The sequence below is a fragment of the Meles meles genome, chromosome 1 (genome assembly GCF_922984935.1).
Source record: "Meles meles chromosome 1, mMelMel3.1 paternal haplotype, whole genome shotgun sequence".
Lineage (NCBI taxonomy): Eukaryota > Metazoa > Chordata > Mammalia > Carnivora > Mustelidae > Meles > Meles meles.
In genome coordinates this window covers 98,267,232-98,293,178 of record NC_060066.1, presented here as the reverse complement: position 1 = coordinate 98,293,178, position 25,947 = coordinate 98,267,232, and the positions used below count along the sequence as shown (strand labels likewise).

The 25,947-nt window shown below is 42.6% G+C and overlaps 1 protein-coding gene across 1 annotated transcript in view; it reads left to right on the top strand.

Annotated features, from left to right (window-relative positions):
- RGS20 (regulator of G protein signaling 20) overlaps window positions 1-25,947 on the top strand; it is a 73,782-nt gene that overhangs the window by 35,526 nt on the left and 12,309 nt on the right. Inside the window, 1 exon segment of the mRNA XM_046017955.1 lies at window positions 22,856-23,004. Within this exon segment, the coding sequence (XP_045873911.1) occupies window positions 22,856-23,004 (149 nt within the window).

The window sequence follows — 25,947 nt, the reverse complement described above, 5'->3', positions numbered from 1 at the left end:
CTCCTCAGCCAGGAGCCTGCTTCTCTCTCTCCCTCTGCTCCCCTGATCTTGTTCTCTCTCTTTCTTTATCTCAAATAAATAAATAAAACCTTAAAAAAAAAACAATCATCTATGAATTTTTTTTTAAAGATTTACATATTTTAGAGAAACAGAACACATGAGTAGAGAGACGGGGCAGAGGGAGAGAGAAAAATCCTCACGCAGACTCCCCACTGAGTACAGAGCCCGACGACATAGTGCTTGATCCCAGGACCCTGAGATCAAGATTTGAGCCAAAATCAAGATTCAGATGTTCTGTGAGCCTTTTAATGTATCCCTTAGGATGGGGGTTTTATTTCTGGATCTCTGTATCTAACCACCTTATATTGTCTTACAAAAAGATTGTCAAATAGCTATGGTACTACAGGGAGGCCAAAATGCATAACCAGTAAACATTTCAGTTACTTGAAATTTTTTCAGTTTTAAATGTTTGTTCTACATATCTAGCTATTTAACATTTTATGCCAAGGAGGGGACAGGAACCTAAAATTCAGTAGCTATTCTGGCAAAAATTGTAGAAAACCAGAACCTTGAGGACCAGAGATTTCTCCCACATATACCCTGGGAAGAGCAGACAAAAACATTCCATCAGCTCAGCCCCCAGAGGCTGTCCTGGGAACACTAAGGGAGCATGGAACCAAGGTAGTACATTGGAGTTTCCATTCTAATCAGAAGCAGCCCTACTAGAAAAAGGACTCCAGAGGCATTTACAGAAGGGTATCCAAAAATAACCCAAACCTGTCCAACTGAAGCCCGTGCACAGCTGTGGTGTCAAGAGCAAGGCCCTGTGGGGTGGTGGGATGGACCTGAGCCTAGAGCCGAATGATCTACATTCACGTCTGTTTGGGGCCTGACTTTGGGGGTTGGGCATATCACACAAGCTCTGTGAGTCTGAGTTCCCCACTGATAAAAGAGGATCTTGAAATATCCACAGAATCATTTCACAAATTAAATGTAAGGTGTGATGACTACTACTTTTGCTCATATAGATAAAGGAGAAACTGCATTATTTGGAAGCCATACTTAGAAAAAGTAGGCTCTGATAAAGAGTTTAGATTTTCTTCCGGTGTTGTAGATTGCCACTGAAGGCCACAGGAAGGGACTCACAAAATGTGGACTGTATTTAATCAGTAAATATTTTAGAGTTTATGGGCCACGTGGTCTTTATTGCAACTACTCAACTCTTGGTCACTGTCTTGGAAAATCTGTGGGCAATAAAGTGCAAGGAGATTAGAGCTCACTGTAGTGGTCCTTGCAAAAGATGGTGCCCACCTGGGCTGGGCAGGCAGTGGAATTGGAGAGAAGTGGGTAGACCCAACGTCCGCTCCAGAGTGGCAGGCTTGCCAATGATTGAGCAGCAGAGAGAGGAATCAAGGTGATTCCTCGGATGTGGGTAGATAGGGGCACCATGTATGGACTTGGAGAAGATTGGAGAGGAAACAGAGGGAGCAGAAGAGGAGCCTCAGAAGTCTACTCTAAATCCTAAACTCTTTGATGTCCACAAAAGCTCCAGCTGTGGTGGTGAGTAGACGCTGGTTTGATGTGTTTTGAAATGAAAGGATTGGTCTGGACTGTAGGCAGAAATGAGAATTTGTTAGGCTCTTTATGAAATGTAGCTTGCTTTGCTCTGTACTAAATTCTCATGAGGTTCTGGTGGGAGATTCTTTGGCATAATCAATGGGATATTACTGCCCTAGAATCTGCACTTTCTTTTCTAAAACCATAAACAATCTACTGAGATTTTCTATATATTTACTACAGAGGTCAGCAAACTAGGTTGCCTAGGCCACATCCAGACTGCTGCCTGGCTTTGTATGACCTGCACACTAAAAATGGTTATTACATTTTTAAAAAATTAGTGTGTGTGTGTGTGTGTGTGTGTGGAGAGAGAGGGAGAGAGAGAAATTTATTTCGAGGAATTGGCTCACAGAATTGTGGAAACTTGGCACATCCAAAGTCTTGATGGGCTAGGACTGGCATGTTGGAGACTCAGGGAAGAATTATAGTTCAAATCCAAAGGCAGTGTGCTAGCAGCATTCCTTCTTGCACAGGGGAGGTCGGTAACTCAGCCACAGCCCAGTGGAAGGGATGCTGAGGGAAAGGCATGGGGGAGGGACATGGAGCTTCCGTGCTCTCTGTGGGGACACTGCTCTCCTAGCATCTAGATGTGGTCACCAACTGAGAAGCTCAATATTTACGTTTTTTAATTGTTGGGGGGGAAAATCAAAAGGAAAAGAGTATTTCATGACATATGAAAATGTTATGAAATTTGAATTTCAATGTTGGAACACAGCTACATTCACTCAGTGATATGATGTCTGTGACTGCTTTTGCGCCAATAGAGGCAGAGCTGAGATGTTGCTATAGAGACCATATGGCTTGCAAAGACTGCAGTACTGACTCTCTGGTCCTTTACAGAAAAGTTTTGCTTCCCTCTCATCTATAACCTAAATAGAAGTGTGAAGTATTACTGCATTTTTGTAGGAAACAGTCTATATGAAAGTAAATATGACGTTCAACCACTTAGCAATGTTTTTTCTTAGAAAAACTGTTCACTCTTAAAAAAATTTCAGAAAGACAAGACCAAAAATTCAATGAAAGACAATCTCCAATAGGAAATGAAGTCAGAGGATCTAACTTAAGGCTCCTTTTGGTATCCACCACCTTAATATTCAGCATTTTCCTATGAACAGGAAAAACTTAAGGACATTTAACAAGCCCCAAAAGTACTAAGGAAGAAGGGCCAGAGGGAAATAATATGCACGAAGGCTGAGTTTATAACTCTGATGCTCGAGGCTTTCACAAAGTCAAATCACTTACAATCTAAAACGTTTAAATGGGATGGGAGCTTGCTATCATCACAGGATGAAAACATCTAATAATGGACATAAGGCCAAGTTTGAGGACCCAATGCTTCTATCCACTAAGGGATCATGGAGAATTTTCTATGTGGGAAGGTAGAATTTGTAAAAAGAGACATAGCAAAAAATTTGCCCAGACAGACCTGTAAGGAGTACAGAAATGTAGCTAGTTACTTAGGAACACAGATTTTCTACACTTTTATTATCCTTCATTTGCATGTACATTAACACATTTCACTACCCATCTGCTCTAATTGGTGGAAAATTAGTTCGTCAAATAACAAATAGTCATCCAGGCCTAATGTCTGTAAGATCTGTGGCCAGATAAACAGAACGGATTAGGAGAACCCCAGTAGATTTGACCAGAGTGGTGGGGGGCTTCTGCAGCCCTGGGTGAGGGCTTACTCTTGCTTGTGATCAAAGAAGGAGGCCTTGTCCATAAGAGTTTCCGTAGTTCTAACTAATTGCTTTGGGACAATGATAGGAAGCTTCATTACAAATGTTATTGACTAAAGACAGTTAAAATAAAAATGTTACTTTTAAGAAATTAATAACCTTATAATAAGTGCATTTAAAATGTAATGTCCATATAATAGTAGCAATGCCTTTGTCACACCCAACAAGGTTAACACTATTTTAGCATCGCTTAACTTCTCTATTCGTTTCCTAGAGCTGCCATACCAAATACCACCAGCTGGGTGGTTTAAACAACAGAACTTTATTTTCTCACAGTTTGAAGGCTAAACGTTCAAGATCAAGGTGTGAGCACGTTTGGTTTCTCCTGGCGTCTCTCTGACTCGGCACTCAGCTCTCTTCTTTGCCTTCACATGTTCCTCCTCTGTGTGCACATGGATCTTCAGTGTCTTTCTTGTGTCCAAATTTCTGCTTCTTATAAGGACACCAGTTAGATTGGGTTGTGGCCCCACCCCACTGGCCTTATTTTACCGTAATCACCACTTTTAAAGACCCTGTGTCCAAAGATAGTCACATTCTGAAGTACTGGGTATTAGGACTTCAACATAAAAATGAGGGGGACCCAGTTCAGTCCCTAACACTGACCATGTCACATCGTTTCTCCTTAGTTTCTGTCTGACTACTTCGTCTACTCTCCATCTTTTTTTTCACATTCTAACTTGGGAAAGAAACTGGATCCAGTGCCCTGGGAATTATTCTACGTCATAGATTTATTTAGTTTTTCCTCATGACACTGAACGTGTTCCTCTACTTCCTAAACTTCTGCAAACTAGATGTTATATCCAAAGGCTGGAATAGGCTTAGATTCCGTGACTTGACCAGACCACTTCCTGGGTGGTGCTTGAACTTCCCACTGCATTACATCAGAAGGGCACCGTGTCTGTTCTACCAGCCCCTTTTAGTTATACTAAGAACCTTATTTCCTAAGGGCCTTTCAAAAGCTTGGTAGGTCACTTCAACATTGACAGAGTGGCTACCAGGCCACTCTGGGCATATGCAGCAAGGGTAACAGGAGACTCTGTTTGCCAAAAGATCTTGACAGTGTGTGCTCCAGGCCAGCTCTTTGATGAAGTCTTATCCCTCAGAGAGGCTGGGATGCTTCCTTGATTGCAGCCCTTCACTAACCCCCTACCCTCACTTTCTCCACCCCTCCTACCCTCCCCACCCCCGCCCCTACACAGCCTCTTCCTCGCTGCAGTTTCCCTGGCTGGCCTTGAGCAAGGATGATGGTGATTATATTGCACTTCCCCCTCCACATCCTTAATTTGGAGAACTCTCTGGGTTGAGGAAACTGTATCACCTCCAGAAATGCCTCTGAGGATATCAGAGGTTTCCAGACCCTTGTCCTGGTATGGAAAGGAATTCAGAGTGTAACTCGGAGTAGGGGGCCAATTAGGAGAGCACAGAGGGCCTTTATAACCTTTTCTTTTTGGGAGGGTATATTCCTTGTATCACCTCAGAACCGAAGAAGAAACTGGCTTCACTCTGAAGTTGCAGCCTTACTTTAGACAGTTTCGTAAGTGTGAGTTTATAGAGGATTTAAATTCACATCAAATTTCAGTTCACACTCCTAGGGCTATATTGAAGCATGCATAATACATGATACCCTCTGGGCTCTAGATGTATTTAGATTTCAAAACCAGGGAAAGAGATGAAATATGCAGATTGAACACAGTGAGGGCCAATGTGGGATTAACTGCACTTACTCTATCCTCTCTATCAAATAAAATTTGAAATGTAATGATTTAAGCTTTACTCATGTCTGTTTCTCCACTTGCACTTTGAGAACCATGTCTCCACTGTTGCATGTAGGAAAGACTATAAATGTGATCATTCTCTGGGCCAAAGAGCACTTCTTGTGCTTTTAACCAGGGAAAGAGCTTGCATTCCGGATCTTTGTACCAACCAACTCCCATATACAAGAGAGTACTGAGATGCTATATAAGGTGACTGGCATGTTCATCTGAATTTCCCACTATAACATGATGTTTGTGGAAGTATTTGCTTTTTTTTTTTTTTAAGATTTTATTTACTTATTTGGGAGAAAGAGAGAGAGAGAGCAACATTGCAACCAGGGGCAGAGGCAGAGGGAAAAGCAGACTCTCTGCTGAGCAGGGAGCCCGACTTGAGACTCAATTCCAGGACCCAGGTATCATGACCTGAGCTGAAAGCAGATGCCTAATGGACTGAGCCACCCAGGCGCCCCGGGAAAGTATTTTCATGACACTTCCTTTTTCAGATATAGACTTGAAAATCTGTCTAAATATGAGATGTTATACACAGTTCTGGGCCATGATGTAGAGTTTCCTTCGGGAGTCGGGTGGCTTGTTCACTCTCCGACTACACCCCAGTGCTGGATCATGCACCCACAGCCCTCTCCCCCTCGCTACTTGCAACTCTGGGTTACTTGTGTGTTGCTGCTCCTCCCTGCCACGTGTTGTCTCCTTACTCTTCTTCCTGCGTGTCTTTCTTTCCTTGCCCTGATGTCTCTAAGTCATGGAATTCCTTTGTCATACCTAACAAAAGTAACAATGCCCAATTAAATACCATGCCCAGTGAACGTGAAGTTTACAAAACAGCAAGTAGAAATGACTTAGCCACCAGAAGCCCAGCACAGGCAAATGACTTATGGAGGGTCACCACGTTAGGGCCAGAACTGAGCTTACGGCCGGTGTCCCTGCTCTTCTGGACTCATACAGCCCAACATGCTGCCTTTAAGGTAAATTGAAAAATGGCATCTAAAAAAATTGTTTTAATTGTAATTGATAACCATGTTACATTTGTTGCCGGTGACAAGTCTATATAAAGTAACAGCATTTTAATAATATTATATTGGGAGATCATTTATAATACAATACAATTCACCCATTTAAAGTGTACAGTTCAATGGCTTTTTTACTCTATTCAGGGTGTGTAGCAATCACCATAATCCATAATCACCACAATTATAACTAATTATAATTAAACTTACAATAATAATGGCATTAGAGTAGCACTTACTAGTCTTCAGAGACCTCTCCTGCACATTCTCTCATTTAGGACTTTGAGCCAGTCTCCAGGTGGCTGATATCCAGATGAGGAGGTGAAGGCTTAGGAGGATGAAGTTGTTTGGTCCAGACCACACAAGTGGCAAAGGTCAGAGTAGAAGTAGACCCTCTGACTTGAAGCCCCATGATCTCTTCCCTTCGTGGCACAGGTCCCTACACACTGTTGTAGAAATTCTGGATCAATTGCCCATTATTTTTTTATTAATTTATTTTTTTAATTTTTTTTTTTTTAATTTGAGAGGGTGGGGGAGAGCACAGAGGGAGAAGCAGGCTTGCTGTTGAGCAGGGAGCCCAATGTTGGGATACCAGGACCCTGGGATCATGACCTGAGCCAAAGGCAGACATTTAACTGACTGAGCCACCCAGGCGCCCCTCATTGCTCATTATTTTTCAATGATTATCCTTAAGTGCCAGCCCAAGACCTGCAGGACTTCTCCAAATAAACCTGGTATTCCCACTTGGCTTCTGATCCTGGTCACTACAGGGATGAATACCTCCATGATCTAGCTTCATCGGATGCCCCTCAGCCTCCTGCCTGCCGTGCTCTCTGGAAATCAGTCTGCCAGCAGAATGCCCCAGGTTTTCACAAGTGTCTCAACATCCCTTCCCTTCCTTCTCTCACTGAAATCTGGCTACTCTCTGAAGACAGTGCTTTCCCCCATGGCCCTGGTAATTGCAGGCATTTTTCCACTGAAATTCTACCACTTACTTCCATTCTTAGAAGTTAAGTGGGTGTCTCTATGGCCACTTTGAAAACATTCTTCCCTCAAATACCCTACTGTTAAGTTCCGAGACGGGCTACAACATGGATGAACCCTGAAGACACAATGCTGGGTGAAATAAGTCAGATGTGAAATGATGAATACTGTGTGGTCCCACTTACTCAAGGTACCTAGACGACTCATATTTTTAGAGACAGAAAGTAGAATGGCGGTTGTCAGGGGCTTGGGGAGGTGGGGATGGGAAGTTAGTGTTTCATGAATTCAGGGATTGGAGATGAAAACGTTCTGCAGACAGATGGTGGTGATGGTTGGACAGCAGTGTGTGTGTGCTTAGTGCCGCTGAACTGTACACTTAAAAATGGTTAAAATGATAAATTTTATGTTATGTAAATTTACCACAACTTAAAAAAAAATACTTCTTCTGAAGGCATGTCCTTAGAGTGAACCTCAGCTTCTGCTCCTTTCCGTCATCTGCTCACTCTCTGGCCCCTGCCCTCAGGTAGAAGACTCTAGAACGTGGGCGTCATTTTCTCTCCAGTGCTGGCCCTGTCTTCATTCCTGTAAATGACCTGTGCTGCCCTCTGGTCTCAAGGCTTCTTGATTTCTCACTTCCAAAAGGCTTTTCCCAAAACCTCCCACACCTCAGCCCTCACTTATGTGATCATCTGTAGAGTCAGCCTTGACCAACTGCACCAACATGGAAACCTTGTCCTGAAACCCATACCTGTGACCCACCCATTCCCTCATTCTGGTGCTCTCCTCCATAAATTCTCTGGTCTCTGAGGCCTCCAGCCCATGCTCATCTCCCTGACTCATGTGTCCTCAGCACTCCATCCCTTCCTAATTTATACCCTTCCTGCATGTTCCGGGGATGGGTCAGTATCATTCATATTTGCAGTTCCTTCTTGGAAGCACTGCCCCTCGCCCAATATCCATGTGCACCCACCGCTACATCATTGGTCTCACTTTAGGTGTCCCTTCCTCAGAGACATTCCCTGCCCACAACTCCTCATCATGCTATAGGGTATCGACCGTTTTAGCATCTCACCAATATTTTGTCATGGTTTTGTGTTTCTCTACCTAGAGCATAAGCCCTTGGCAGAGATAGTCAGGCTCACCCCACAGGAACCCCATCTGCAACACGGACTATTTCAGGTGGAGCTCAATAAATGTGTGACCAGTTCAGCAGGAAATCCTTTGGAAACAAACAATGTAGTCATATTTCTAAACTTTTACCCTAGATTTTTAATCAGGTCTTTTTTTTTTTTAAGATTTTATTTATTTGAGAGAGAGCACGAGCAGGGTGAGAGGAGGAAGAGGAAGATGGAGAAGCAGACTCCCCGCTGAGCAGGGCCTCGATCCCAGATCATGACCTGCAGTTGCTTAACTGACTGAGCCACCCAGGTGCCCTTAATCAGGTCATTCTTTGCCTGATCCTCCTGCTACATCATCAAAGACTTTGCATGTTTTCCACATTTGAGAAGCTGTGAAACAAAGCATCCAGGAAGGTTGTGAAGCCCATATCCCCGCTACCATTTCTCACAGTGTCTTGTTGACAGTATCCAACAACTCTGGAACATACAAAAATCTTTCATAAGGCCATGATCGTGCTTACTGGGCTCTAGAATTACACCAAGAACTTCGTAGGATGATTTCTGTGTGAAATGGACACTCATGTCAATCACCATTACACATTTACTATGTTCTGTTAGCCACCGTATTGTATGTCATTAGTATTTGATGTACTGTTCCATGATTCGTTAGTTGTGTGTAACACCCAGTGCTATTACACATTTTAAAAAGTTCCTCCTTCATAATGCTTTCTGGCCCTTTGACATACGGGTCAAAAACATTGAAAGCACGAGGCAAAGACCTTGCGGTAAGAGTAAACCAAAAAGGAACACTTCAAGTGGAGAGAGGAGGCGAGCCAGCATGTGGAGTCTGGCGTGCAGGCTGTTAGTGCTGGCAAGCCTTCGCGGGCGCGTCGCTCCCGGGCCTCATGTTCCCCGGGAAGCTCATGAAGTCAGACGCCCTGGCAGGTGACAGACATCCGGATAATTATAAACCTCTGTTCCACCCGTCTTCCCTAATCATGTCTTCTAGCCTGCCTTGTTTGCATTTTAGCATTAAGACCATGCCGTACAGACAGAGAAGTGCACATGTTTCCACCACTCAACACACCCCTGTAGCCTACACCCGCATTGTGGCCGCAGCATATTATAGGTTCCCAGAAACCTCCTCACCGAGGTGAAGCACTATTCAGACTCCTCGCAGCGGACAGCTGTTTTGCCGGGGCTTGTATTTTTCTCTTAAGGGAGTCATGCAGGGCATGGTCTGTTTCACCTGGCTTCTCTTACTCAGCGTTGTTGGTGCGATTCATCCACATGTCGAGGTAACTGCAGATCAATCATTGCTGAATCATAGCTCGTTGTATGAATATACCACAATTGACACATCCTACTGTTGACATTTGAGTAGTTTTAGGTTATTACGTGTTACTACATAATCCAAGAATAGCCTAGTGCGTGCTCTTGGTGCAGCCTTTCTGGGGAGTGGGTCCCAGGAGCCGCAATGGCTGGGTCAGAGGTGTGCACATGGTCAGCTTTCGTGGATTATGTGAGTGTCCGAAGGTTGTATCAGTGTGCACTCCCATCAGCAATGTAGGTTTTTCCATAGGATCACCATATTTGGCATTTTCTTCATTATTTTACCTCTTCTGGGGTGTGTGTGTGTGTGTGTGTGTGTGCACCTTTCCCTGTTTTAACAGTTGGCTAAATCTGCATGGTATCCTTAGACTGATTTTAGGTTATGGATTGCTATGAAAATGAAGAAAAAGTGGGCCACCTGGGTGGCTCAGTGGGGTAAGCCTCTGCCTTCAGCTCAGGTCATGATCTTGGGGTCCTGGGATCGAGCCCCATATCTGGCTATCTGCTCAACGGGGAGCCTGCTTCTTCTCTCTCTGCCTGCCTCTCTGCCTACTTGTGATCTTGGTCAAATAAATAAATAAATCTTTTAAAAATTTTAAGAAAAAGCCGAACTTCTAATTTTCAAGAAAAGATGCATTTATTTTAGAGGGTGTGCGGGAAAGAGGAGCAGAGTGAGAGAGAAACTTAAGCAGACTCTGCACTGAGTGTGGAGCCCGACGTGGGGCTCAATCCCACAACCCCGAGATCATGACCTGAGCCTAAACCAAGAGTTGGACATTTAATCAACTGTGCCACGCAGTCGCCCCAAAAAAGCTACACTTCATATGTAAAAACAAAAATGACTGATTTTTATATTTTTGGCAGAGGGGTCAGGTGGAATCCATTCATACACTGGCAACTTATTTCCTCTACGTGAAAATGGGCAGCTTAATTTATTAAGTCATTGTGTTATCATTATATATAAAATGTATGTAAGTGTGTATAGAGATATATATATGTGTATTATTTCTAGTCCTCCTGTATGTAAGGCACTGCTATCCTACCATCATGGGAAAAAAAAATCACTGTATTGATGTTTTGGTGTAGGTTTCTTTTTAAGATATTTTGGATATGGTAAACAAATGAGATGTCCAACAATTGTCATAGGAAAAGAAATACCAGTTTAGAAAAATGTTTCAAATTTGACTAACATAGAATGCTAGTTACATAGTCCTGGAATTAATATTAACCTTATCTTGACTATATCTGCTCTCCAGCTAGCCATCTTCCACAGCAGTTAGGTCCCTGAGAGATAGCACACAAGAAACTATGAGGAGCAGACCACCTTCCTGCCCAATTTCTGCCCATGGTCATTGTCAGGTCTCTAACCCTCCTGACCTAGCTGATGATTTAGCACTGTCCATGCTTCTCTCAAGATTCTTCAGAGTGTAAGCCAAAGCAGCATCAGAAAACCTGTTGTTTTCCTTTTGTAGGGAGGGCAGATGGGGCAGAGGGGCAGAAGGAGAGGGAGAAAGAGAGAATCTCAAGCAGGCTCCATGCCCAGTGTGGAGCCAATGCAGGGTTCAGTCTCACAACCTTGAGATCATGACCTGAGCGAAAATGAAGAGTCAGATGCTTAACCAACTGAACCAGCCAGGCACCCTTCTTTTTTCTTTTTAAGTGATCTCTATGCCTAATGTGGGGCTTGAACTCAACCCAAAGATCAAGAGTTGCATTTTCTTCCAGCTGAGCCAGCCAGGCGCCCTCAATAACTTGTGTTTCTTCGGTTCCCCAGCCTTACCTTCATCCAAAATGAAAATGAAAATGTATCTCCCAAGCAAAAGCATACTCATCCCAAAGGCAACTCCTTCCCTACCAAGTACCACCTAAAACGCTGCCTTAGAAGGAAGAGTAAAAGAGAAATACCACAGAGGAAGGAAGGGTAGTGATAACTCTGTCATATCTCCTTCCAGAATGTTACCCTTTTTCCAATGATCTAAGGCCAGAATAGAGGCAGAATGATTGATGTGGAGACTTTCTTCATGATCCAATGCCAGGGATGTTAACTAGGATCTAGGCATGTGGAGAAAGATAGAGGGATGGACACAAAAGAATCCTGGGGGGAGACTTCATTTGGCTTTGCCACCAGATGGAAGTGGGAGGAGCGGAGGGTGGCTTCAAGCTTTCTTAAACAGGATAGACTGCAACGCTGCTTACCAAGCTAGGAAGAGGGAAAAATGGGTAGGTTTGTCCATAGAAATAAGTTCGAATTTGGACTTTAATTTTTCCATGTTGCTTTTTTTTTTCCTGTAATTTGCAGTGATTTACTCATACATTCTTGAAAGAGGGCCTATTCCTTGCTGAGAAACACTTAAAAAGCTGGCAGAAATTCTCATGCATACCATTAATGACTGCCTGACACATTCCTTCATGATCTGGAGATTTCCTAAAGCAGCCCCACAGAAAAGGTTGTAATACACATTTAGTACTTTCCAAGGTGCCCTGAGCTACTTTATTACTGGGAATACATCTGTCTCCAGTCTCCTTGAGAAATACCCCATGGTCTTTGGGATAAGGAAAGCCCAGGATAAAAATTTCAGTCAGTACTTGCAAAATGTTCCTTAATTGTTGGTTGATATTTAAAAAGAACAAGTTAAAATATGCATAATTGATTAATTTCCTTCAGATCATACTATTTTTATTATTTCCCAAAAGCAACCATAAACGTTGAGTCACACAATACGTCCATTTAATAATAGCAGAAAAGATGACAAAGATGTTACTATTATGGTCTTAAACTTGGTGGCAGCTATTTAAAGAGCAGAGTAAAGATTTCCATTCACAGGCACCATGAAACAGATGGTAACATACTTACATATTTTTTTAAGAGGTGAGGAAATGTGTAAACATCCATTTGGAAGTAATTATAATTCTAAAATGCCTATTGTTATTAGTATGCTTTCAGTTGACTTCCCCTCCTAGAACAATGAACCAGCTTTTTCTAAAAATAGCCCCCAAATTATTCAGACAATAAAATCAAAGACAATTTTTTGAAAACTCCTAGTTTTGCACAGAGAAGAGCTAAGATCTTCCACCACCCCACGAGCTCTTAAAAACTGTTAGCTCTCTGTGTCATGTAAGTGGAAGTTACAGCTCTGATTGGAGTTCTGGTCCATTTCACTATGTAGAAGTTAGTACAAGTAACTTCCTGCTTTTCATTAATATTTCATGAGCTGGGGTGATTTGGACTTCTTTCTGGTGATGACTGTGTGTGGCACAGGGTAATGTGCCCACATTCCCTAAAATTTGAAATTGTTTTATTTCAGGATCCAGCTAAACAAAATGGAAACATCACTGTTGACCTGGGTTCGGCTTATTTCCTGGCAGCTAAGAATAACAGGTGGAAGTCTTAGGCAGACAGTGGGCGTGGCTGTGACTTAATAAGCCTCAGGTGATCTGGTGTCAAGGCTTGGACTCTGTGACTCAAAGCAAGCTGCCTTTACCTGTTGGTGTTTTCAGATGAAGTAGCTAAACCCAGGAAGCTCAGGAGTGAATGAATGGGCCTGGCTGATTTCAGCTGGCCTGTTTTTCAAACCTCATGGTGTAGATTCTTGAATGAGAGAGACTTCCTGTGGGTTAACCACCCTCAAAGCCAAGCACTCTCGAAGCAACTCCCTTGAGATCCTGAAAGCCTGATCACACCTGATATGCACCTCCCTCCAACCTGTGTAAGGACTTTGAACAGTCCCTTTCCCCAGCCTGTTCACTTGAATTCTTCCAGTTCCTCAGAAGTCAGGCGCCCTCTGAGAGAAACCCGTATCCTAGATTCCTCCACTGACCCTGCCCGTCCTCACAGGTGAGCATCTGACTCCAAGAACAAACGCTGCATCTCCTGTAGGAGGCTCACACGCGGCTGCCTGCCACGTGGCCGTTGAGCACACCCTGGGTGTGCTTGCCCTGTGGCAGGGTCGGGGTGCAGAATACAGACCTAAAGGGGGCATCTGTGAAAACTCATCATGCATCCAGGGCAAAATAATGTTAGAAAAAGCTGTTCCAGGGTGGGGAAACTTAAAAGGCAGGAAGACCAAAATCAGGGTCAGATGAGGAGCAAATTCTGCTAACTACTCAGCAGTGTTACTGCAGAACAAGGAAAGGAGAGTGTCTCTTGAGGCGGCAGCACAGTTATCACCGCCATTCTTTTGATGCAGCTCGGGCCCCTGGCAGTGGCAGCTCAGCAAGCAGTGTGGCTAGATGAACAGAAGTGGCTCCCGAGGAAGGCAGCTTTGTTCCTGGTACAGACCTGGTCATTTGAACAGGCTCAAAAAAATTTTCGGGGGAGACCGATAGAAGGCATGACGGGAAAAAATATAAGTCGCATGCACCATGTAGCGTATGAGGAAGCGTCACGCTCAGGGTCTCACGCTCATTTGTAGTCAACCTAGTAGAGCTGGTGTATTTGGAATTACTAAAACTGTCATATACCAAAGAGTTCTCCACCTGCACCTCCCACCCTATTTGGACTTCATTTGTAATTCCTTCAATGTGAAAACAGGAAGGGCAAAACTCAAATCCGTTACTTCTGTAACGGGTAAATAAGGTGCGAGGTGGGGGAAGGGGGAGGACTGAGCTCACGGGTGGCGAGGAGGCAAGGCGTCCTGTGCTCTGTGCCCACCCCATTCCCACTCTTCTTTATCTAAGATGAGGGCATTGCATAACAATTCCTCACACTCATAAATCACCTTTCTTGTGAAACACGTGATGTTTTCAACGTGCTGACAGCCTGCTTATCTGTATTACAATTTAGAGTCTTTCCAAAATATGGAAAGAATCAGAGAGACCCCATTTGGTCTGGGATGTAATGATTCCACTGTGAAGCAAGTGACCAGGCTAACGGGTTCTTGATCCCAATGACATTATGATCCCAGAAAATGATTGGAAAATTCTAGAATTGGCTACACATTGTATGATTTCATCTATATGCCATTCTGGAAAACATAAAACTAAAGGTAAGCAAAGCTATATCCTTACCCAAATCCCAATATATTCAAAAGTGGAAAAGTCATAGAGGCCACATTTTCTAATCAGTGCCCCCCCCAAAAATTTATGTGTGTATATATATATATATATATATATATATATATATATCCTAATGACAGCTTAGTCAAGAAGCTGAAAATAAACTTCTGAAAACCCTTGGATAAAAAGAAATCTGAGCTTAAATTTGATCTGAGTTCTTTGGATTAAACAGTAATGCCACATATCAAAACACATAGTTAAGATCAAAGCAGTAATTGGATAAAAATGTGTAGCCCAAAATGCATTAATTAGAAAACAGCAATGATGGAAAATAAAGGAACCAAGAATTTAGTGCCAGAAGTGAGGAGAAAACTAACAAAAGCTTTTTGAGAAAGATAAAGAGCAATGGAAATGAAAACAGAAATACTTGAAATTTACAGTGATAAAAATAAAAGTTATTTTACCAGCAAGAACAGATTTATTCAAGAATAGCAGAGAATTGTAATTGGGGACAGGCAAGTCACAGCAAAAAATCATGGGCTAGCACAACAAAGGAGAGTAATGTTATTAATAAAAAGGAAGCTGGGAAGGGGTTGTTTGGAAAAAATGTCCACTTGAGAAAAGCAAGAGTTAAGGATAATGAGGGTTTCTCACTGGCTGAGTTGCTGGGGTAGTTGATTTCTTGGAGGAGATACAGTGTGTCTCTTTTCCTGTTGTGGCCTGTAATTGACATTCTTTCCTGTTGAGGATTCTTCTGTTGGGGTCTGTAATTGGCAGTTCTTCCTGTAATTGACATCAATTGGTAAGGGGTGAGAGCTCCCCCTTCTGGTCTCCTGACTCCTTTTTAGTGAGGTTTCCCTTTATTAATTTTCATACGCTGGCGATCCACTATGGAGTACTGCCCAAAGGGAAGATACTTCAAGAGGCAAGGTGTGTTAAAGAAAAAGGAAGTCAGAGGCTGTATAGATGGATTTGGGATTTGGGTTGCTTCTGTGGGAAGTTGGCCTCTCTAGTTTCCTTATATATTGGTTTAAGTTTCGGGGTCCTGAACTGTCACCTGAGGGTAGGATCATTTTCTAAGAATTGCTCAGAATGGTCTTGAATTTATGCCCTCTAAGATTCTTGGTTCTCCTTCATTGGCATTTTGTCCATAAGTCTATACTCTTGTCTATGATTCTAACAGGAGCTCAGGTCTTAGGCCTTAAGAGAGAAGATTTTTTTCATACAAGACTTGATGTGTCATCATATTCCTAATGCGTAATTCAAAAATGGCTGTTTTCAGAGGTTGGAAACTATAATGAAAATAAATAGCTATTAATGATCATCCAAGCACCAAGTTTAAGTTTACCAGAAAATAAATATTTTTTCTGAGCTAATTATGGTTAGGTTAAATTTTTTTCTAACAAGATATTACTTTTGATTCCAAATTACTAAAAGAGTATGATCAAGATTAAGAGTTTGCCCTGGCTTTTACTTGAACTTTGAAAGAATTCTCTTAAAGGCCAGGTTCCTAGGAATTGGGAAAAGCCATGTTTGAGTAGGATTATCTTTTGGTTAAGATCTGAATAGTTAATAAATTGCCAACCTCTATTATTCACATTTCCTCAGGCTGCTCTTTAAATGCCATAAATTATAGAATAAAGCATCTGAGGTCACTGACATTGGTTTGCTTTCCTATAACTTCTCAAGCAAAGGCAGCCAGTTACTGGCTCATTATGCATGTGACATCCCAACAGACATTGAAGTGATACCCAGCAGTCCATGCCAGATACTCACCTCAAGAGGAAAACAATAGCTGAGATAAAGAAGCACCGATTCCATGTTATTTAGAGAGAATTAATGGAATTTAAATGTGTGCAGAGTTCTCCCACAGATACGGTGATGGCAAAGGAAAAAAGATACGCGAAGCTAGTTTGGCTAATCAGACACCAGTGTCTGAAAGGACTAGCTGAGCTGATACATACCAATGGTATATTTTAAAAATCTTTAAAACGGGTGGCATTCATTCCATATATGTTTTTAGGGACATCTGGGTGGCTCAGTGGGTTAACCATCTGCCTTCAGCTCAGGTCATGTTTCTGGGATCGCATCCCACCTCGGGCTCCTTGCTCAGCACTGTGTGCATTTCCCCCTCCCTCTGCATCTCCCCCTGCTTGTGTACTCTCTGTCTCTCTCTGACAAATAGATAAATAAAATCTTTATAATACATGTTTTAGGCCTCACATTAGTCAGCTATCACCTTGAAAAATTAAGTCTCTACAAGTATTTTGTAATATTAAATATACAACTCTCCCATAAGCAATTACGCATATGTCTTTTAAACAAGCAGGCAGTAATTAAAAGCATTACACTCCGACAGTGATAAGATGACTATTAATAATGATTTTCAGTAAATTTGCAAACTAGATGAAATGGATTTTTTTTTATAGGAGATGAAAAAACACCATACTGACTCAAGGAAAGGAAGAAAAGAACAGAAACGAAAAAGGAACTGAAAACATATTCAACAAGCCACTCTTGAGAGATTTCAGTAATTTTACAGGCACATTCTATAAATCTCCAGTACTGACAAAAATAATTTCCTAATAAAGATAGATAGGGGTGCTTGGGTGTCTGAATCAGCTGGGCATCTAACTCTTGGTTTCTGCCCAAGTCGTGCACCAGGTCATGTGATCAAGCCCCACATCGGCTCCATGGAGTCTGCTTCAGATTCTCTCCCTCCTTCTCCCTCTCTGACTCCCCCACAACTCTCTCTTCCTCTCTCTTGCAAACATATTAGTTAATTAAATCTTTAATCTTAAAAAAAGATTGATTTTTTTGAAAATTCCTTATAAATTTTATCAAATTTATCTCAGCAGTATAATAAAAGAATAACCATCTTTTTTTAAAAGATTTTATTTATTTATTTGACAGACAGAGATCACAAGTTGGCAGAGAGGGAGGCAGAAAGAGAGGGAGAAGCAGGCTCCCCACTGAGCAGAGCCTAACGCGGGGCTGGATCCCAGGACCCCGGGATCATGACCTGAGCCGAAGGCAGAGGCTTAAATCACTGAGCCACCCAGGCACCCCAAGAATAACCATCTTTTAAACCAAGGAAGAGTTTACTTAGTAAGGTAAAGGTGATTCAAAATTAAGAAATTCATTAATTTACTTCATTCACTATTCAAAGAAGATTCATATTCTTAATAGATTCATATTCTCAATAGATTTTTTTTAAGATTTTATTTATTTATTTGACAGACAGAGATCACAGGTAGGCAGAGAGGCAGCCAGAGAGAGAGAGGAGGGGAAGCAGGCTCCCTGCTGAGCAGAGAGCCCGATGCGGGGCTCGATCCCAGGACCCCAGGACCATGACCTGGGCCGAAGGCAGAGGCTTTAACCCACTGAGCCACCCAGGTGCCCCCTCAATAGATTTTTTAACTGATAGAATTCAACATTTTAAAAACTTTAAAGAAGATTTTCAAACATTTTTAAGTGTACAGTGGAAGGGGACACCTGGGAGCTCAGTTGGTTAAACATCCAACTCTTGATTTTAGCTCAGGTCATGATTTCAGGGCTCCATGCCCAGCATGGAGCTTAAGATTCTTTCTCCCTCCCCTCAGCTTGCGCCCTTGCTATCAAAAAAAAAAAAAAAAAGAAAAAAAATTAGTAGAAAGGAAGGTATAACAAAGTCCATGTGTTATGACACAACTTCAACAATTATCAACATTTTGCTAATATTTAATATTCAGCTTTTATTTACATTTTTTGCCTTTTCTCATGCTCTCCTATTCCACCATGGCTCAGTAGGGCATAAATCGTCAAGACTAACTACTCTGTCCACTGAACACTCCAGCACCTAGTAATTGAGTGAAAACCATTTCTATTCATTTAAAAAGCTTGGAAATGAGAGGAGATAGGTTGCTTGTAGATTTTATAGGAATAGCATATATTTATTGTTTACCCAAAGTTTTAAATAATTCAAGATGTCAATGTTACTGAACCACATGTAAGATTTCCAAGAAACCATACAAGAAATTCTAATGTTGAACAGAAGAAAAATTAAATATATTATGAAGCTAAGTTGAAACTCTATAAAGATGAATTGAAACACGAAACACTGAGAAAAGAAAGGAGGAATTTTAAGTGAAAAAAAAAGTTTAACAACCATGTCTAGTCCAAGAAATACCAAAAGAACATAATCATCAAGCATTATTCAATGTGGAAGAGCAAACTAGAAACATCACAACTGTACACAGTGCTTTAAATTTTAATACAATCACAGCCACATGCACCTCTCACCTGATAAAAGACTTCTGTGTTCAGAAGAAGACAATGGGGGGCGCCTGGGTGGCTCAGTGGGTTAAAGCCTCTGCCTTCTGCTCAGGTCATGATCCCAGGGTCCTGGGATCGAGCCCCGCATCGGGCTCTCTGCTTGGCAGGGAGCCTGCTTCCTCCTCTCTCTCTCTCTGCCTGCCTCTCTCCCTACTTGTGATCTCTATCTGTCAAATAAATAAATAAAATCTTAAAAAAAAAAAAAAAAAGACAATGGGCACCTGGGTGGCTCAGTGGGTTAAGCTGCTGCCTTTGGCTCAGGTCATGATCCTGGGGTCTTGGGATCCAGACCTGCATCAGGCTCTCTGCTCAGCAGGGAACCTGCCTCCCCCCTCTCTCCGCCTGCCTCTCTGCCTACTTGTGATCTCTGTCTGTCAAATAAATAAATAAAATCTTAAAAATAAAAAAAAGACAATGCCTTTTATATATATATAATTCTTTCAGGAACCATTAGTAAGGTGTAAGGCCAGCAACAGGTGCAAGGATGAGCAAATCCATGTAGACAATGGAATGCTGCTCAGAAATTTTAAAAAGGGATGAAGGATTGATACACATAACCCTCATGAAATAATCATGCTGAGTGAAGGAAGCCAAACAAAAAAGATCCCATTTGTATAAAATTCTTAACAAATGCAAATTAACATATGGTGGGAGAAAGTAGATCAGTGATGGTTGAGAGCAGGCAGGAGCAGGAGAGAGGGGCATGATGGATTCCCAAGGGGTGTGAGGAAGCTTGCAGTGCATGATGTGGTTATGATTGTAGTAGTAGCTTCACAGGTATGTACATGCCAAAGCATACCAAATTATACCCTTTAAGCAGTATGTGCAGACTGTATGTTTGTTCCATCTCAATAGAGCTGTTTTCAAAAATGTGTAAGAACAGACTTTCATGTCATTTGCCTTTGATTTCTGAAGGCTGTCTTTAGTCATGAGCAAGCCCATGACATTCTCTCAGAGTCTGCCCACTAAATCATTAAATCTTCCCAGGATTTACAGACATGAGGTATATACAAGCAAATAAAATATGTTAACTAAAAAGATAAGCGGAGGGGGGAATGGCTCCTGGGTGGCTCAGTCAGTTGGGCAGCTGACTCTTGGTTTTGGTTCAGGTCATGATCCCAGTGCCAGTGCCCTGGGATCGAGCCCTGCATCAGACTCCACACTGAACTCAAGTCAGCTTGAGGTTCTCTTTCCTGCGCCTTCTGCCCCTCCCCCCACTCACACTCTCTCTCCGCAAAATAAATAAATAATAAGATAAGGAGGCACAACTTATTCTGTGCTGTGTAACTAACAGAAAAAATATGCTTAGCTCTGTAAAATTCTCTTCTCCCAGAAACCTCCAGCACATATTCCACATATGGGCAAACTGCCAACAAGTCTTCTTGTTCAAGTCATGAAGAAGTGAAAGGTACCTAAAAGTACTGCTACTTTTCCATATTTATGTGGCCAGTGAAATTAGACCAAGGGGAGGAAGGATCTTGGACTTGGAAAGGTACAGGAAGTAAACAGACAGGTGTGACTATTTATAGACTCTATGATCATCCACCTAGAAACCAAGAGGATCAGTAGAAGGATTACTAGAATTAATTAGAGAATTTAACAGGGAGGCCAGATATAGTACCCTTAGCCTTCCTATACACTGAAATAACTACTTAAAAACTTGAAGCCAGGGGCGCCTGAATGGCTCAGCGGGTTAAAGCCTCTGCCTTCAGCTCAGGTCATGATCCCAGGGTCCTGGGATCGAGCCCCGCATCGGGCTCTCTGCTTAGCTGGGAGCCTGCTTTGGTCTCTCTCTCTCTCTCTCTGCCTACTTGTAATCTCTATCTGTCAAATAAATAAATCTTTAAAAAAAAAAAACTTGAAGCGGGGAAGTATTTACAACAGCAACAAAGACAAATCTATAAAATACTTAAAAATAAATCTATCAAAAATATGCAAGACCTGTTTGAGGAAAGTCTTTAGAATCTACAGAGAGGCATATGAACACATAGTTCATGTACTGATCGGGAAAACCCAGTGTTGCAAAGAGGTTGGAAGAGTAGTCCCTTGAAACCCATTGACGTTGCCACGTTACAATCCTTCCTTCTGGGAAGCTGTTGGGATTTTTTTTTTCTTTTTAATGAGGCAAGTTGCATCAGTATCTCTTAGAAAATAATCAGCTGGGGTATCTCCTGCTCCCAGCACCTCTGTTTAGAGCCTGTGCTGGCTTGTCCTTGTCCCTCAGTGTCCTGAATAAAGGGAAACCATTGTCAGTCTCTCTCTGCTGCAATGCCACAGATGCCTGGAGGAGCCCCAGGTTTCTACCCCAGGGGCATTAAAAGAGGCTTGTCTCCCCCTGGGGCCCACAAAACGTGGCTGTGAGCTGGACAGATGTCTCTGTCTCCATCCTTTGAACAAGTGAGCCACCCCAGTGCAGGCCTCCTGGACTGATCGGGCTGGGCACTGTGGTTGGGAGTTGTGAGCGTTGTTCCAGCTGTGGATGAAAGGACTGTAAACACTTGGCTGCGTCTCTCTTGCAGTCCTGGAACTACATCCTGGAATAATTAAAAGAGCTACTCCAGAAGAGTCGCCCTGATTTGGCAGGTACTCAAACTGGTGTCATTTCTCATAAATAGACCTATAAATTCAATGTGATCCTACTCAAAATCCCAACGTGGTATTTCTGGACCTTGAAAAGCTGATTGCAAAATTCACATGGACGAGAAAACAGACATGAACAGCCAATACCAATTTTTTTTTAATTTGTTTAGAGAACTTTGCCTACCCAATATAAACACATATACGAAAACTGTGATCATTAAAGCAAAGTCCAGGGACACCTGGGAGGCTCAGTCCATTCCCAGGGTCCTGGGATCAAGCCCTGCCTCAGCTCCTGGCTCAGCAGGGAGTCTGCTTCTCCCTCTGCCTCCCACTTCCCGCACTCATTCTCTCTCTCTCTGACAAATAAATAAAATCTTAAAAAAAAAAAAAAGTCCAATAGACTATAAGAATCGGTAATAGTAGGAAGAGATAAATCTAGTGTGGGAACAGAAGAACATATCCAGAATTTAATCCCAAAATCCCATCTAAGGTTCTTTAATGTAGTTTTGGTATTTTTTGCTTTTACTTCACCAACATTTGAATGACAGCATCAAATGGAAAAGTTCACTTGGCAATTTCCCATTCTTACATTGCTTTTATGCTTCTCTCTTGTGGTCCTCAGAAAAAGGACAGGTTGAAGGACATTGACCTTGTTTGCAATAGCTTACTGTCCACTGAGGTAGGCCAGGGGGGGTGCCCCTGCAGAAGGCAGGACCAGTCAGAGCAGGCTTCAGTCCCTAGCCCTGCCTTGCTTCCTGGAACTCACTGAGCAAAACTAAGTAGCAGGTAGGGTCTAGATGCTTTGCACATATTGCAGTGGGGTATCTTCTTCAAAGTTTCACAGCTTGTTAAGACTTGGACCTGTCAGTAGTGTCTCAGAAGCCGGTGGCCTCCCAGGACTTCCATCCTCCCTCTTGGGATGTTTCTTGTGACAGCCTCATTAACATGCCTGCCATCTTGGCCTGGCTTCTTCCCATATGCATGCTCTGGTCCACAGTGCTCACACAGTCATGCCTTGTGGGCATCCTTAACTCAGCTGTCACCTGGGACTGCTCCCTGGCAGTTGAGCCCAGAAGGGACATCAGGGCTGCAAAATGCCCTCATCATAGCCGTCACCATGACGGCCTCATGTAGGTGATGTCAGTGTTCGAGTCCTCTCCTGACCTGGAACCGCCTTAGAATAGGGACCCCTGCATTCGTCCCTTTATTCACAGTGCTTGGCAGATGCCAGGCATGAGATGTTGGCTATAGAAATGAATGAGAAGCACTAAAATTTGCCAGAATTCTCAGAAATGACTTGGAGAGAGTCATAATTGCGTCTTCTCTGCGATTCAGACAACTGACTCTCTGGCTTTGTGTGGTGGTAACGGGCTCCCCTTTTGCTCTCCCTATTGCAGCCCATGAGATCTGAGCGGACGGAGATGCGGAAACGGCAGACACCTGCACCCCAGGAGACCACCGGCTCCATGCCAGACCAGCCCGGAGCAGGGGACCACGGGTCCAACGCCTGCTGCTTTTGCTGGTGCTGCTGCTGCAGCTGTTCCTGGTAAGGTTGGGGCTTTTTCAGTCATACCCTCCTGACTGGCAGAGGGCACCCTGGAGTAGTGCCAACTTACGATTAACTCAGTATGTGTTTTTCATTTTATTTTTTAAAATATTAATTTATTTATTAGAGAGAGCATGAATAGGAGGGGCAAAGGGAGGAAGAGAGGGAATCTCAGGCAGACTCCATGCTGAGTGTGGAGCCTAGCATGGGACTCGGACTCCCAACCCTGAGTTCATGACATGAGCCGAAACCAAGAGTTGGATGCTTAACTGACTGAGCCACCCAGATGCTCCATGCATGTTTTTTAAATGACTACTATATGCCTAACACTGATTTGGAATCTGTGAAGTACAACAGCAAATACACACACACACACACACACACACACGAGGGGCTCGTTTTCCAGCTCTCACGGGACTTCTATTCAAATCCCTGGCATCATGTTTGTGTGTTAAACAACTAAAGAAGAGTCCACGGCCATTGACGATCGAATATTAATATTTGGGCAGAAACAATAACTTAGATGGTTAGAAAGGAGTGAACTCGAGGCAGCCTACTTGATAATAAAGGCTTTGTAGAGGACAAAGAATTTAAGGTGGGTCTTAAATGTTGAAGTAAAGTGGAGGGTGCCCGGATTTGACCTTCAGCTTTGCTTTTATTAATTTCATGTTTTCATAAAGAGAAATGTCAAAATATATGCTTAACTGAAGAATATAAAATGATAGGGTAACTTACTAGTACAGGAAGATACATAATCTTTGTTTCAAAAGAGAGATACACAACTTGAATGGAAGATATCCTTGACCCTTTGAGTCACTGTCAAAGGTCTGGAGAAACATATAGAGTTTACATCATAAGAACATTAGGTGGCATTTCTGAAATCTTGGCTACGGAGAGTGCTTAGCGCCCCCCAAATGTGTGCCTAACTTTAGGCAATTAAGTTATTGTATATTTATGTAGGCTTGACCAAAGTTGGACCAAGACCTCACTCCACAGTAGAGAAGACGACAAGGTGATAGTGCCACTATCCAGAACAGTGACAGGACTGTTAGAATGGGGGTGAGGCAGGCGGAGGCCGACATGAAATGTCCAAGGAAATTTGGTCTCTTGCTTGATTTGACCTACTGTTAACGTCCAGGAAGTTCCAGTCTGGTGGACGGGACCCAGCAATACAACGCTCTGACAACTGATGGAGTCCTGATGGTGAGTGGTTGCCCTGTTCAGAGCAAAACCCCAGGCGGCAAGTGGGAATATGAGGGACATGGGGCTGGCAGGAGGCAAGTGGTCTGGCACTCCAGGCAAGGCTTCAGCGCCGAGTAGGAACATAGAGGACTTGGCAGGAAGCCAGAGGAGAACCCTGTGTAGGTACACCTTACACACGTGGGTGTCCAGGATCCACCCTAGACCAGGAGGATATCCACCAGGGCTGACAGGATGTCATTTTGGCCCCTCTTCCAGTCTTTCGCTCCACTAATCAGTTCCAGTGAGATGATTAGAGAAGTCTGTGTGAGAGATGGGCAGAGATATTCTAGTGCTGGGAAGACGCCTGTTGATCCACTCACCCTCCCTTCTCTGCTACCTCAGAGAGACACAAGAGGCTGAGATTGTGGCCTGAACAATGTACGGGACTGACGGTGTGAGCATAGCAGGTGGTGGCATGCTGTTTCCAGAGCAGGCTCCTTCCACTGGCACCAACTGTGCTGAATAAATCATGGAGCTGTGCTTAGACATCATCGTCCGAGCCAACACTTCAGCACATATTGTGTGTGTACTTAACAGACAACAGAGCAATGGGAAACAATGTTGAACTGTTATATTGTACACTGAAACTAATATAACACTGTTATGTTCATTATACTTCAATTAAAAGAATATAATAGAGCAATATCTTCAAAGAACGGGAGAAAAGTAATGGAAAACTAAGTCAAACTATAATTCAAGGGCGGGGGTAAAACAAGATATTTTCAGACATCCAAAGGCCAAGAGAGCTAACTGTCTTCAGACCTTCCCTAAAAGAAAGGGTGTACTTCAGGAAGAAAAAATGAAGCATTAATCTGATTGAGAAAAATTGAAAATGTCCTTAAAATTCATGAACAGAGAATGGGTAAATATATTGCAGTGTAGTTATACAATACAATAGCATATAGCACTTAAATGCATGTGCTGGAGGGGGAAAAAATTATGGGGTGCCTGGGTGGCTCAGTCAGGCGTCCAACTGTTGATTTTGGCTTAGGTCATGATCTCAGTGTTGTGGAATTGAACTCCACGCTCAGTGTGGGAGTCTGCTTGGAATTCTTTCTCCCCTTTCCCTCTGCCCCTTCCCACCCCTCTCTCTCAAATATATAAACAAATAAATAAAATCTTCCAAAAAAAAAAGTACACAGCAAACTTTAACTGTTTCAGTGTTTACTCTCCTTGATTTTCTTTTTCTCAGCATGCTTTTGAGACTTATCTGTGTTGATAATACATAATAGAGACAATTTTTAAGGAAAGAAAAAGGCAATGTGTTTTCTAAACCCTTGTATTATCTTTCTCAAAATTCTGCTTCATGGCCTTCTGGCATTTCATTTTATCAAAGAAGTCATGCAGGTGCTTGATTTCTTAAAACTAAACTTTTTTTCCTTTCTAGAAGATTGGAGAATTTTTTCCTCTTTGTAGCTCAAAAATTTACCAAAATATACCTACCAATGGGGCTCTTTTTACTGAATGGCTCTTAAACATAGTGAACAACTATTGTGGCTTCCAGCAATGTTTTCTTGTTCTACTGTAACAATAACAATACACTCAGGTTAAAAGCTTGACACAAAATATATTTTTTGCTTTTTTAGGAACAGAGTATCTCATTGAGAAATATTCCTACTTTTAAAAAATAAGACAGGGAAAACATGTCAAAGCTTAAATAAAGATTGCATTGTTTAATTCACAATGTAGCTTCCAGTTCTC